This window comes from Acipenser ruthenus, chromosome 11 (assembly GCF_902713425.1).
Source record: "Acipenser ruthenus chromosome 11, fAciRut3.2 maternal haplotype, whole genome shotgun sequence".
Lineage (NCBI taxonomy): Eukaryota > Metazoa > Chordata > Actinopteri > Acipenseriformes > Acipenseridae > Acipenser > Acipenser ruthenus.
In genome coordinates this window covers 32,445,453-32,459,296 of record NC_081199.1, presented here as the reverse complement: position 1 = coordinate 32,459,296, position 13,844 = coordinate 32,445,453, and the positions used below count along the sequence as shown (strand labels likewise).

Sequence of the window (13,844 nt, the reverse complement as noted above, 5' to 3'; positions counted from 1 at the left end):
TATATATATATATATATATATATATATATAATCATTGTATATGCGTACAAGTGTACTATACAAGTGTATTTCTTTACTTTCATTACCAATAGTCTGCAGCTCACTGTGAATTAAAGTGCATTTTGTGACATTCTCCCATTTGTTTGAAAACATTTTTTTCATCCATATGAAACCTGGCTCAAAATAAAGATTTTTGGTTTTTATTTTCACCTATTTGTATTTACTAGCATTTATGACCTTTTAGTACAAACCTAGATATAACCATGCAGCACGAACTCCCTCAGTACAAGTTTAAACGGGTGCATTAACATTCATATCTTAAGAACTGATACAAAAGAGAAATACACAATTAAGTACAATTAATAAAATGGAGGTTGCATTTATATATTTCGGCTCCTACCACACATTAAAAAACAAACAAATCAAGATCATGAAGTTGTAGACTGCTTTCTAAGAGGGTTTTTTTTTTTTTTTCAACATCAAAACAAAAACTAGTGGCTTTTATACCTGTAGCATTCACTATGACTTATTGTTAATCTAATAATAAAATGAGACAATAATCAATGTGTTGTAGACACTCAGTTTTACCATGTAAAGCCTAGTTTTTTCCTAGATTTCTGGATGTCCTCTGTATCGTAAATAGCTTTGATGTCTTGAGTAGTGCTACGATTATAATTGGGCAGTTCAATGCCAGTGATGTCTTGAGCTAAGTAACTTGGCCTTAGGCCTCCAAAAACAGGCCCAAGTCCACCCCCAAAGCCTACTCTGGCAGCTTTACGGAGAGGATAAGGATTCCTTTTAGCTTTCACAGCTGAATCGATGACTTCACTTGCATATGCTTGGAATTGCTTCTCTTCCAAGGCAATAAGAGACGTGTTTTGCTTCTCATACTCCAATAGGGCTTCTTTTTCATGTAATGCTTTTCTATGATTTTCAGCCTAAAAAAGAATTGCAAATCATCAATATATTGACCATGTGTCTTTATACACCATTTAAACTAGATTTATAGGCAGGGGATCACATAACTAATAAAGAAAAATACAGACTTCCATATTGTTCTTTTAAGATGCAAAGGCGTACCGTCAGTACATTTTTCATAAAGGCAGCGAGGGAGGGTGCTCACGCTTGCAAGGTGAGCCATACCTGCCTGACCGCTGGATTTTTCCCAAAGGCTCTGTCTCTGTGCTCTCTGCTAGTGTTATCGTTGGCTGCTTCAAGTTTTTATTAAAAAATTGAATGATAAGTGGACCAGTTCAGAAGATAAAGAATTTTCTTTTAATGGCGATGTGAAACAACCAATGAAAGCAGGGATCTATTAAACCGTCTATTTAGAGAAGAGGGATGTTTAGTTCACGCTTCACTTTCCAAACTGAGCGGGGGTGAGAGTAGGTGTCGGATGTTTGAAAGCTGTTGCATTTAAATGTGAGTTTAAAAAAACACATTTACTTAACCGTTTTACTTAAAATAACATTTTTTGCTGTCAGTTATATCCTTATATAAATAATGTTGCGCCATCAAGCTAATGTGTTCAACAACACTAATAAAGTGACAAAAGGTTTGGGTTTTTGCTTTGAATCCCAGGGTGGCAATATAGTGGTAGGATATTGAAATAAATTGAGAATGAGTGATGATTTGTTAAAAATTGTAATAACCAGCAATCATGACTCCTACTTAAACATTTAGAAACTATTGTTGTGGTCTCTTATGAGATGTTAAAGTAACAAAAATTAAATAATATTGTTGTGGTCTCTTATGAGATGTTAAAGTAACAAAAATTAAATAATGAATGACAATTCATTAAATGTTAAATTTAAGCAAGTATCACATATTGAATTTTAGCATCAAATAATAAATACTAGTATTAAATATTAAATTCATGTATCAAATGTTAAATTTTAACATCAAATATTTGTAAAAAGTCACAAAACTTTTTACATACAAAACAGGTAAAACAACAAGACCCTTTTTAATTTCTACAGATGGCACAAGACAGCTACCGTATTTCAGTTTGAAAATTGAAGCCTCTCATTGGCTGAACAGGTTAACAGGTAACAAGGAGGAACACCGATCTCCCCGATATGGAAGGGGTGGGAATGGGCAGGGCGGATGGGATTGATTGACAGTTTGCAAGTGCATGCATCGATAAAAACCACATCAAATGGATAAAAGGCACATTTAATGTATAAAGCTCATATTTAATGTTTGATGCTAGTTTTTAACATTCGATGGTAGTATTTAACATTCAATACTTGCATTTAATATTCAATGTTGAATTTATTATTTGAAGTTAAAATTTAACATTTGATACATGAATTTAATATTTAATGCTAGTATTTATTATCTGATGCTAAAATTTAATATTTGATACTTGCTTAAATTTAACATTTAATGAATTGTCATTCATTATTTAATTTTTGTTACTTTCACCTCCCATAGTCTCTGACACTGCCATCCCAAATCTTTGAACTGTCAGAGGAGGAGGTGGAGCTAGACAGTGACTTGGATAATGACCCCTTATTTTGGTGCGTACTAGGGCTGTTCGAAGGTTCGTTCGCTAGCCAGGAATTCGAAGATAGTTTTAAACCTTCGAAGGTTTTTCAGGCGGCATTCACGCACTGTGTTTTTTTTTTTTCTTTTTTCTCTGTTAACAGAAACCGTTTGACAATGTGTGAATACTATAAATCACACTATAAATCACAAAAAAAAAATCACGCATGCAAAAGTTGGATCTCTGGATTTGTATAATGCATATTAGGTAAACAAACGTTGTATTAAAATCCACTACCAAATCATTATATGTAGCAACTCGATATGGCACCGCTGCCATGTATGGAGCTGGGTATAGTATCCAAAGCACTGGGGGGCGTGTGGGTGGGTACCTATAGCGGTTGTAGAGCGTTAGTAAAATATGTACTGACTACCTAGTGTACAAGACAATGTAAGGGAAGCGCTATGGTAGAATATGTTTGAAATCCTCTGCTGTTTGCGATTTTTTTTGTTAAATGCCCAGACGACCAAAAAAAAAAAAAAGTTGAATGCAAACTGTGCAAGCGACTGGTGATCTATCAGAGGCACAACCAATCTCCGGGGTCACTTGACAAGTGTAAGTTCATATTATTATTAGTATTATTCTCCATTTTTCTTGTAGTAGTAAAATGTTACTGATAACCTGCTTTGTTTTGCCTAAGTCCGCTGCAGTTGGTGATGCTGCAATGCAAGCTTACTGTATATATCAATTACGTGTGAATAAACAATGTGTATTTTTATTTTTATTGAAATTATAATATGATTACTGTTCTATATAACATATTTTTAAATTACATGTGAATGTTTTATTACATTTACATAAATTATCTGTAAAATAATAGGATTTTCAATTAAATATAAACAAGTAGCTATGGCGACGTCATCAGTAAATTATGCAAATTAGTAACACTGAAGGTTCGAACCTTCCTTCAGTAATGTATGACGAACCTTTGAAGGTCAAAATGTACCCTTTGTTGCCACCCTAGTGCGTACCAAACCATTTCTGCTGGTACTCACGTGAGAACCTAATATTAAAAGTTATGTGAACCCCTGTTTATAGAGCACAAATGGATACTGATTTTTAAAAAACAAAATAACTGTCACTTTCAAGACTTTTGCAAAGAGCCATGTTATTAACTAAAAAACAGCAAATGAAATAATCATTCAATATTTTTTTTTAGATCTGCCACTGCATTCAGACAACTAAGCAGCTGCCAAGTAATGTCATTATCTGATCACATTCTAACAATACAGTCTTATTCAAATAAACGATTAACACGCGAGTTCTTTTACATCGTACCATTTGTTGAACGTGGAGGTCTTGAATATGTCTATTCTTCTCTTTCTTATTTTGTTGCTTTTCCCATTGTTTAGCTGAAAAAACCTTAGCAGCTTCTTGTATGGCATGAAGCAATTCCACAGCCTGCAGTCTCTCTTCTTTTTCCTTTTCTTCTTTTTGTTTAATCTGTGGATGATTACATGGTTTCAGTAAACTCCAAACAATTTTCTAATTATATAATGTGAAATCCTAACGTCCTGTGGGGCATATTCCCTTAATGTGATATTAATACCTGAAAGTGTACTACAAATGTAACTGGACTAATTAATGCAATCTCTGTCTTGAGAAAGTAGGGCCCCTTTTCTAGTAATCATGCTGAACTGTGTGACCAATGAACTAGGTGACATGGGCTAGGTGGCCTCTGGACTGGATTAGAACAGTTGACTTATGTACAGATAAATCACAACTGCAACATCAAGCTGTTTGACGGCAAGGAAGACATAAAGCATGTATGTCCCGAGTGGGAGAGGACATTAAACATCAAAGGGCCGTGAGTCTTAAGATGCAAGATACACAAATGACCTCATGCGGAGAACTACTTAGCAGAGAAAAGACTATAAATATCCGAGAAAAACTACACATTTTGCGTTCAACATCAATTGCTAAACAAGGTGCTGTCACTGCTAAGCAAATCTGTAATTCCGGGTGTCCGACCAAGGACAGACCCAAGAAGGAGGTAGAGAGCTTCATGCGAGTCAGCTACCAAAGGCAAAGAAACCAACACACGGCGGGATAACTTCTACTGCCGTAAAACGAACAGAGACTATATCAAACAAACAAGTCTGAAGTATTAAAAAAACAGTATAAAAGAGACTATGCTCGACTGCCTGCGTGGCTAAAGAGTCAGAGAAGAGGACAGAGCGGACAGGCACTGTTTATTCATCCTATCTGGGACTGAAGACTGCAGCTGTTTGTTGATCCTATCGGGGATTGAGTACTTTGTTGCAGAGAGCAGAGCCTTTCACTGACACCTTAACAGATTGAGTTTGACCAAGAATCTAAGCTTCAAGGAACCACTGAATATAATTCCAGTTGCATTTTCCTCTCATGGAACTAAATTAATTAATTGTAGCACATTCACATATAATTGAACTATTAATTGTTTAGTTTGCACACCTTGCATGTAAAATAACTTTTTAGTGAAACCTGATTAAGTTAACTATAAGTAATGTACCTTGTATGAAGAACATTTTAATGTGAACTTGCTATATCGTTAAACATTATTTTGTGACTTGTTTAATATTTATGTAATTAATAAAATACTACCACTAATTAAACATTCCTAGTGTCTAGTGTGTATGTGTGTTCATAGTAAATCCTCGATCTTGTAACACGTCAATTAAATATTTGTATGAGAACTAATCAACCTAGATGAAACTTTAAATTATCAATTAAGGACTTGTTCTTACAGTCCCAACCACAGAATTCACTGAGTAAAACAATACTAATAGAAAACTGTCCCTAATAGAAATCTTACAAAACAAGTATGCTACAAAAAATATATCACTGACTGTAAATACAAAATCAGTATAATGAAAAATGACATCACCTTGACCGATATCCACAGATGTAAAATTGTATTAGGTCATATTTACTGGACACATAATTACATTAATTTTCTTACTGTACTTTCATGAATAATATTTACCATTGTTACTCTGTGTGTTGAAATGGATTTCAGTTCAGCTATCCTTTTTTCTTCTTTTTCTTTCAGTTTTCTTTCTTCCTTTGCCTCCTGCTCTGCTACAGCTCTAGCAATGATTTCATCCTCATTGCATTGTTTCTCCTGCATTTGTTTAGCTAACAGTTCAATTATCTGATCTCTCTGCTGCAGCTGTTCTCTACAATAAAAAGCAAACTGCAATAAGGCAACATACAATTCCCAATATAATATAGTGCTAATATATTAATAAAATATAAATTGCTTTAATTGCAACAAGCCTAAACCAGGAAATTGCTTCTGATGCATCATCCATCAGTACATATCATCCATAAGTCTCAGTGTTGATTCACACTATACTCAAATAAACACACTAACCTGAATAATTCTGCCTCCTTCTCTTTTCTCATTTTCATCATTTTTTGCTTTGCTGTGGAAAAAAGATTAATTGACTCTTGTTCTTCCTCATACTTCTGTTTTTCAATTGCCTTGAGGATATCCCTGTTTGACATGTGTTCCTAAAACATTTAAATTAATGCTGTTAGTCTTGGACAAAAATCAGCAGTAGAGTACATCTCTACAAAGTGGCCCTAGGAGCAGTCTTGGACAGACAAACAAACCTTTCTTTGAATTGTTGTAATTAAGTTCTTATTTTAGACAAAACATTTACCAATTGTTTGTATTTAGTTAAATCATGCTATTACACAGAAATACTTAACAATCATATCTTAAAACAATGAAGAACATAATATAAGGAATTGTTGAAATCAGAACTATTTTCAATACAAGGTTGGGGTTGGTATTATTCAGCACCAAGAAGAATTTCAGATATCCCTGACTATTTTAGAAAATAGACATTATTGAAATCCCTAATTAGAAACTGATATCACACTAACCACCATTGTTAATAGGTTTTGAGAGTAGTAATCAAAATGATAGTAATAATGGTAGCATTCTGTATGAACAACTCAAATGAAAAACTTTTCTTATATTTTATCATATGCATCTTGTTATCTGTTTAGGCTTGGTGGTCCAGTGGTTAAAGAAAAGGGCTTGATACCAGGAGATTCCCGGTTCAAATCTAGGTAGCCACTGACCCACTGTGTGTGACTCTGAGCAAGTCACTTAACCTCCTTGGGCTCCGTCATTCAGATGAGACATAAAACCTAGGTCCTATTGTAAGTGACTCTGCAGCAGCAGTTGTGATGCATAGTTCACCCCCTAGTCTCTAAGTTGCTTTGGATAAATGCATCTGCTAAATGACTAATTAATAATAATAATAATAATAATAATAATAATAATAATAATAATAATAATAATAATAATACTGTTAGTCGGAAACCTACCAAATAAGCATGCATCAATTGTTTCTTTTCTTCATGCTTCTGATCCTCCAGTTTGCTCTTTTCCCACTCATATAATCTTGTGAGGCGTTGAATTGTTTCTCCCTCTTTTTTGTCCTCTAGCTTTTCCATCTCTTTAGCACGCTGGCGTTCTTTTACTCTGAAATGAAAATCCAAGAATATTTAACCATTTTTATTTAAATCTGTTTGAGTACAGCTAAAAAAAACTAAATTCCATAAATATCTGCCATTTCATGAAAAAGTCCTGTTTTAATATATATATATATATATATATATATATATATATATATATATATATATACATACAGTGCTCCCTCGCTATAACGCGGGTCTCGGGGGACACACAATATGAGCATTGTAACTGAAGAGCGTTATAAACAGGGGAGGGGGTGGGGGGTGCCGCGGGACACATAACAACACACATCTGACTGAAATACAAAATAAAATAACTCTCTCTATATAATGCAATCTCATCTCCCGGAGAAAGCTGCAGCTCCTCTCGCGCAAAAAAGTAAATACATTAGGTATAGGTAAAGATAACCAAGTAATTCTGTAAGAACAACTAAAATGAAAAACTTTTCTTATATTTTATCATACATATACATATATACTCAGCCTGATTAATGTGTCAGTAACATTTATAAATACAAACCAAAACATAATACTGAGATATATAGCAGCAGCAAGTTACCAAATATTTATTTGTTTGTTCATTGGCTTAATTTCCAAGGTGTTGAGATTAAAAAAAAAATAATAATACAAAGTGGAGAGGATTAAAAAGTTTGTTGATGAATAAAAAGTTTATGGTTCAATTGGATTAGCACTAACAATATAACACATTTATAAATATATATGATGCTGTTTTATTTAGACAAAATACTATTTAATATATAGTATTATTACAACTATATTGTTTCTTTTTTACACTGATTTGAGCTTTTTATTCCAGTTTTAAAGCAGATGACTGTATTTTAGCTTTACACCAGGAAGGCCCAACTGAGGTAAAATCTTTTTTCCAGTGGTGTGCTTGAAAAGCCATATGCTTAATTTAAATTTAGTTCAAGACAATGGCTATATAGGAACGTAACGTTTTTCCTAGTTTGCAGGCATTTACTGTAGTATGAATACTTGAAATACATACTGCTGCATCTGATCACTAGCAACAGCCTTGCATTCCTGGAATCGTTGGAGTGCTTTGTGCTGATCCTCAATAATAGCCTGCTCTTCTTTACGCTGCATTTGAGCCATTATATCTTTGTTCACATTTTCATGAGCATTCTGCTTCTTTTGTTTCAGGTCAATCTGGGCCTCTCGTTCCTTAAGAACTTCCGTAAGCACAAGAGCACTCTGCAAAATGCAATTTAAAAAGCCTTTTACAATTTATTAGAAAAATACACTAGCTACAAAATATAGATAATCAATTTTAAATGGTCAATGATTAATACACAAAACAAATAAGACACTGTCACTTAGTAGCAGTCATTTTAGCAACACAAATGCCATTCATATTTTAACTTATTTACCAAAGGCCCCATATGGGGCTTTACTAAATGTGTTTAATTTATCTCTCGCATTTCAAATGACTTTACCATGCATGTATGTAACTGATCTTGCGTACCTGGTTTACTGTGTGTTTTATTCAGCTTTATTATACATCCCTATGCTCTTACCATGGTATACTGCAGTAAACTGCAATTCAAATCTGAAGACTTTCTGTTAAATAACAAATAACAAATTAAAATGCATACGTGAAATCCTTTCACTCTGTCAGTCTGGTAGTATTGTAGGGTTTTTGCTCTCTCAATGGCTTCTCTTCGCTTCTCTGCCTGGTATTGAGCTTCTTCGAAATCAATCTTTCTCTTCTCTTCTTCTTCAATTTCTTCCCGTAGCTTTTTTGCTTTAATTTTCTTTTGCCTTTGACCCTGAATACATGTATTAAAATCAGGGCAGTCATTATTAAACATTCAACATACAAATCAATAGCAATTAAATTAATCCTAAAACGTAATTTATTATTTAAAGTACTATTATAATGAAAAAATGGTTGGTAGTACAGTTAAAAGACACTTTTCTTACTGTATTTATAAGCTGTTGCATCTTACTTGGTTTGTGCTTGTTTATCATCTAATATGCTAAGTAACTGGTCACAAAAAGGAGCATGGTAGACAGACAATGCAAGACTTACAGCAATGGTGTTAGACCAGTGCTTAACCACTTCCTTAGAACATAAATGCAGAGCCTCCTTTTCCTGTTTTTTTTCTTGGATTAACTCTGCCTCTCTGTTCATTTTGTTAAGACTTTTTTGCACCCTTTCCCATTCTGCTTTTGGCAAAACATGAACCTGGCGAAGATCAGGCAGTTGCATTGGTACATTTGCCACTTCTGACCTTTTTATTGCTAAAAAAAAACAAAAAGAAGGAATACATCATATGAATATCAATACCAAACTGTATATATATTTTTTTTTTGGCATGCACCTGTGTTGCAAATTACACTCTGCTGCATCAGTCTTTGCCTTATACCTGTACATATTGGCTTCTTCTATCATTCATCTGACAATCATGTATATTTGTCTCCCCCTTTTTAACTGAATTACTGTATCATGAAAAGAATAACTATACAAATAACAAGCACAGGCTATTATGAATAAGTTAAATCTATAAATTAAACACATGTTGAAGATAACTTTTAGAGCTGGACCTCATTCTATTATCCATAACTATAAGACCTAATCATTATGGGAGGTGAAAGTAACAAAAATTAAATAATGAATGACAACTCATTAAAAGTTAAATTTAAGCAAGTATTGCATAATGAATTTTAGCATCAAATAATAAATACTAGCATTAAATATTAAATTCATGTATCAAATGTTAAATTTTAACATCAAATAATGAATTCAACATTGAATATTAAATGCAAGTATTGAATGTTAAATACTACAATTGAATGTTAAATGCAACAGTCGAATGTTAAAAACTAGCATCAAACATTAAATATGAGCTTTATACATTCAATATGCCTTTTATCCATTTGGTGTGCACTTTGTCATTTGATGTGGTTTTTAACCATTCGATGCATGCACTTGCAAACTGTCAATCAGTCCCATCCGCCCCGCCCATTCCCAAAACAGGTAAAACAAGACCCTTTTAATTTATACAGACGGCACAAGACAGCTACCGTATTTCAGTTTGAAAATCGAAGCCTCTCATTGGCTGAACAGGTAAACAGGTAACAAGGAGGAACACCGATCTCCCCGATGTGGAAGGGGTGGGAATGGGAGGGACGGATGGGATTAATTGACAGTTTGCAAGTGCATGCATCAAATGTGGAGGTGTGATACATTTTATTGGACTAACTAAATCATCACAAGCTTTCAAGACCTCAAAGGTCTCTTCTTCAGGTGAAAGGTGGGCATAGGTGTAGTTTAGCGGGCAGGAAAATCAGGCTTCATCCGTTCTGATCTGAGAATGTTGATGCTCATTTTAAAACATATTTTCAAACCAACAGTTCCTAACTGAGAATTCTGACCGCTCCGCCCCTCTCTGCTGGATAAAATCATAGTTCAAACTCGATTTTCACCCGGCTGTTGCCAACGAAGCAGATACAAGTATTCGTGGCGATTATTAAGACCCACAAAAAATACTTGCATCTGCCTCAGCAACAATTGGATGGGAATCGAATTTCATAACCATGGTAAAGCTTTTTTTTGCTCATTTTAGAAATAGTTGGATTTCTCTGAAAAGAGCCTTTGGGTTATTTTGCTGCTTCTCTGTCTATGGCAGTCCTTCCCCTCCTGCCCCTGCTAATCTCCATCGCTTTACTTGCTTGGCCCACTAAACTACACCTATGTCCAAATGTGGCATTAGAACTTTAACAAAAATAACCCATTTTGAATCACTGTTCTAATGTGAGGGAAAAAAAACAGGATGTGTGGCCGCACAATAAACAATGACAATAACAAAGACGAAATAAGAATTTCAAAGTTTACAATATACTCTTTGTATAAACAATTGTACTACTATAAGAAGTTAGCTTTTTCTCTACTTACGTGTATTTGTCCTGCTGCTTCCCTTTCGCCTGCCGTACTGCACAATCGATGCCGAAGCAGTTGCCATTTCAAAATAAACTATTTAGGTAGTTTAGCACTGGATTACAGTTTTAAAATAAATTGATACATAAAAACAAAAACCTGTCACTTAAGAGAACATGCAGCGCGCCTTTCTGTAGGCTGTGTATGGTCTCCTAGCAACGTTAGTACCAGAAATTCAACAGACGTATCATTTGGTTGCCAAGAGTCAAAGGGACAAAACAGAGGATGGGGCGGAGCTACCGGTCACGTGGTTTATGCCTAGGAAGCATACTGTGAGTATTATTAAGTTCGAGGTAAGCATACGTTGTTTAAAAAACGGTAAAGTTATTGGTTAAACGTAATTTATGTTGTTTGTTTCTACTATGTCGGTGCCTTGGCTGTTAAGTAGTTTGTATATCTTCAAGATTGCTTTGACCGTTTCTAGTTCCTGGGTAAGCATGGTTGACCATACTCACGAATTTCATTATTCAATCGGCGGACCCAGTTGTTTAATTTCTACAGGTCATGTGTCTCCTTTTTAATGTAATTTGGTAATATCTTATGCGTATCTAGTACTATGAGGTGTGCATGCTTCTGTTTTTTTTTTTTTTTTTTTTTTTTGCTGATTTCACTAATGGTTTTACTTGAGTGTGTATTATTATTTATAATCCGTTACCTACACACAGCTGTACCGCTGTACATGTAAAATCAGTAACCTAACCGCTAATCCCTACAGTTAAAAATAACACAGAAAAATTGGCAGTCGTCTGAGCTGGTCTCTGCACGTAAAGGTGACTACTGCTGAAACAGTCACACGTCCAATGCATTTGCGACAGTCTTATGTATCATGTTCGGGTCTGCTGGTGAGCTATTGATATTGTATCTAACTAACTGCAAAATCTTGAATACCGGTACAGAGCATATGTGTGTTAACGATTCCGTTTTGAGCAGACTAATCTTTCAGATACCTACTGTTACACAGATGTATACAACAATGGAAATATGTCACATCTATACTTCCTGTTTTTTGTTTTTTTTTGTAGGAAGGATAGTTTCTAAAACAAGAATACTTGCTTCCATCAGACAATGAAGACTCTGTTGGTGTTTGACTTTGACCACACAGTGATAGATGATAATAGTGACACTTGGGTCATTAAGTGCACTCCTAAGCAGGATTTGCCAGACTGGCTCAAAAACACCTATCAGAAAGGGCACTGGACTGAATATATGGGAAGGGTTCTCTCTTACATAGGAGATCAAGGAATCCGAGAAGATGCAATAAGAACCATTATGGAAACTATGCCTTATACAGCTGGGATGATTGATCTTTTGAAGTTCATCAGTCAAAACAAAGAAAGAGTGGACTGCATAATAATTTCAGACTCCAACACAGTTTTCATTGACTGGATTTTACATGCAGCTGGTGCTCAGTGTGCAGTCGACAGGGTTTTTACAAATCCTGCACATTTTGATGACCGAGGTTACCTTGATGTTCAGTGCTTCCATTCTCATTCCTGTGCACAATGCCCTGTTAATCTTTGCAAAAGAAAAGTACTGGAAGACTTTTTAGAGAGACAGTCAATGGCGGGTTTGCAATATCAACAAACTGTTTACATTGGTGATGGAGGGAATGACCTTTGCCCTGTTAAAAGCTTAAAGAAATCTGATGTTGCTATGCCCAGAAAGGGGTATTCGTTGGAAAGGCTGATTTCTAAGTTAAATGCAGGTGATTCAAGACACCTTGAATCTCGTGTTGTAGGCTGGTCATCAGGTCTAGATATCCTCAATGAGGTGAATTCACTAATGAAACAGTCATGTTTGTAGAGCAGTTGTAATATTTGTCCTGTTTACAAAGCTTTAACTCATGGGCCTTCCAAAATATATATTTTTTCAAATAAAGTTTATTATAAAGAAAATATTCTAGATGGTTGTTAGAAGCCTGTAACAGTCTACAACAGTTTAATTGATGTTAAACTCTATTTTGTTCATAAATCAGGCCACATTTTTAGACCATAGTAATTCTGGGTTATTAGCTTGTGCATGAAAATATCATTTTATTTTTAACATAAGTCTTGCCTACTTAAGAATGTGTTCAGTAAACAAATCTGATTTTTCTTTCCACGTAACTCACAATTTCCAAGAAGCCAGTGGATACAGTATCTGCAATAGTCTATATTGCTATAGTAATTGGGATCTGTATGTATTCACTCACTATTGAGATTTTTAACTGCGTAAAATCCACATTCGTATATCTCTTTCACCCTTTTAAACTTTTCTAGCAAATTAGCACAAATGTAATTGAATTGTACCAAACGAGATATCGCCTTGAAGTGAAATAATTATAAGCTGGCCTAATGATAATGAGATTTTGTATTTTACTTGAAGAATGTGTTTAAGCCTTAAGCCTTGTGTCTTGTTTATGAAATGCTTGAATGAACCTGTTTATAATTGACATGTAAAACAAATAAAAATGCTGTATACCTTTAAATGTGCAGAGTTCTGTTTATTACAGTGTGGTTGGTATAAACCAACTTTTACAGCCGTAGCACTGCCCTAAAAAGGCAACTGACATATCAGTGAGAAAGATTAGTATTGTTGAGGATGAATCTGATATGCCACTTGCCATTGTGAGTTTCTTTAGGCAGTATAGACATAATGTAACTGTTAAATCAGTGTACACTGATTGTAATAGAGACATAAGGAACAGATGGTATGCAGATGCTATAAAGAAGAGGAACAATTTCACCCTACCTTGGGTCTTCACTAGTGAAAATATTTTGATATATATTGAGCTATTGGTTTGCCCTTTGACCCTTTCTCAACCCCCCCATCAGAAAACAAAATAGTCAAATCTATTTCCTGTATAAAAATCTATAAAGTTGT

At 34.6% G+C, this 13,844-nt stretch overlaps 2 protein-coding genes across 5 annotated transcripts; one reads left to right on the top strand and one right to left on the bottom strand.

Moving 5' to 3' along the window:
• Positions 1-36: 36 nt before the first annotated feature.
• LOC117426781 (cilia- and flagella- associated protein 210-like) lies at positions 37-11,168 on the bottom strand. Its single transcript, XM_034044757.3, has 9 exons — positions 10,941-11,168; positions 9,075-9,286; positions 8,638-8,811; positions 8,031-8,236; positions 6,872-7,028; positions 5,904-6,043; positions 5,514-5,706; positions 3,827-3,991; positions 37-938 (listed from the first exon to the last, which is right to left on the bottom strand). The coding sequence occupies exons 1-9, from the start codon at positions 11,005-11,007 to the stop codon at positions 585-587; spliced, it is 1,668 nt and encodes a 555-aa protein (XP_033900648.3). The 5' UTR covers positions 11,008-11,168; the 3' UTR covers positions 37-584.
• A 20-nt stretch (positions 11,169-11,188) lies between these two features.
• Positions 11,189-13,449, top strand: phospho2 (phosphatase, orphan 2). Of its 4 annotated transcripts, none has more exons than XM_034045505.3 (2): positions 11,189-11,275; positions 12,005-13,449. In XM_034045505.3, the coding sequence occupies exon 2, from the start codon at positions 12,048-12,050 to the stop codon at positions 12,783-12,785; it is 738 nt and encodes a 245-aa protein (XP_033901396.1). In that variant the 5' UTR covers positions 11,189-11,275; positions 12,005-12,047; the 3' UTR covers positions 12,786-13,449. The 4 variants fall into 4 exon arrangements, with proteins under 4 accessions (XP_033901396.1, XP_058889680.1, XP_033901397.1 ...); XM_059033697.1 differs by having other exon boundaries at positions 11,193-11,254; XM_034045506.3 differs by having other exon boundaries at positions 11,275-11,413.
• The last annotated feature ends 395 nt before the right edge of the window (positions 13,450-13,844 follow it).

Bases quoted from the DNA above. Each gene is read 5' to 3' on its own strand.
- LOC117426781 (XM_034044757.3), bottom strand. From the start codon at position 11,007: ATGGCAACTGCTTCGGCATCGATTGTGCAGTACGGCAGGCGAAAGGGA. The intron at 8,237-8,637 runs GTATGCATTTTA...TGCATTTTGCAG, and splicing joins ACAGAGTGAAAGGATTTCAC to AGTGCTCTTGTGCTTACGGA. The intron at 7,029-8,030 runs GTATGTATTTCA...TTTTCATTTCAG, and splicing joins GCTAGTGATCAGATGCAGCA to AGTAAAAGAACGCCAGCGTG.
- phospho2 (XM_034045505.3), top strand. From the start codon at position 12,048: ATGAAGACTCTGTTGGTGTTTGACTTTGACCACACAGTGATAGATGAT.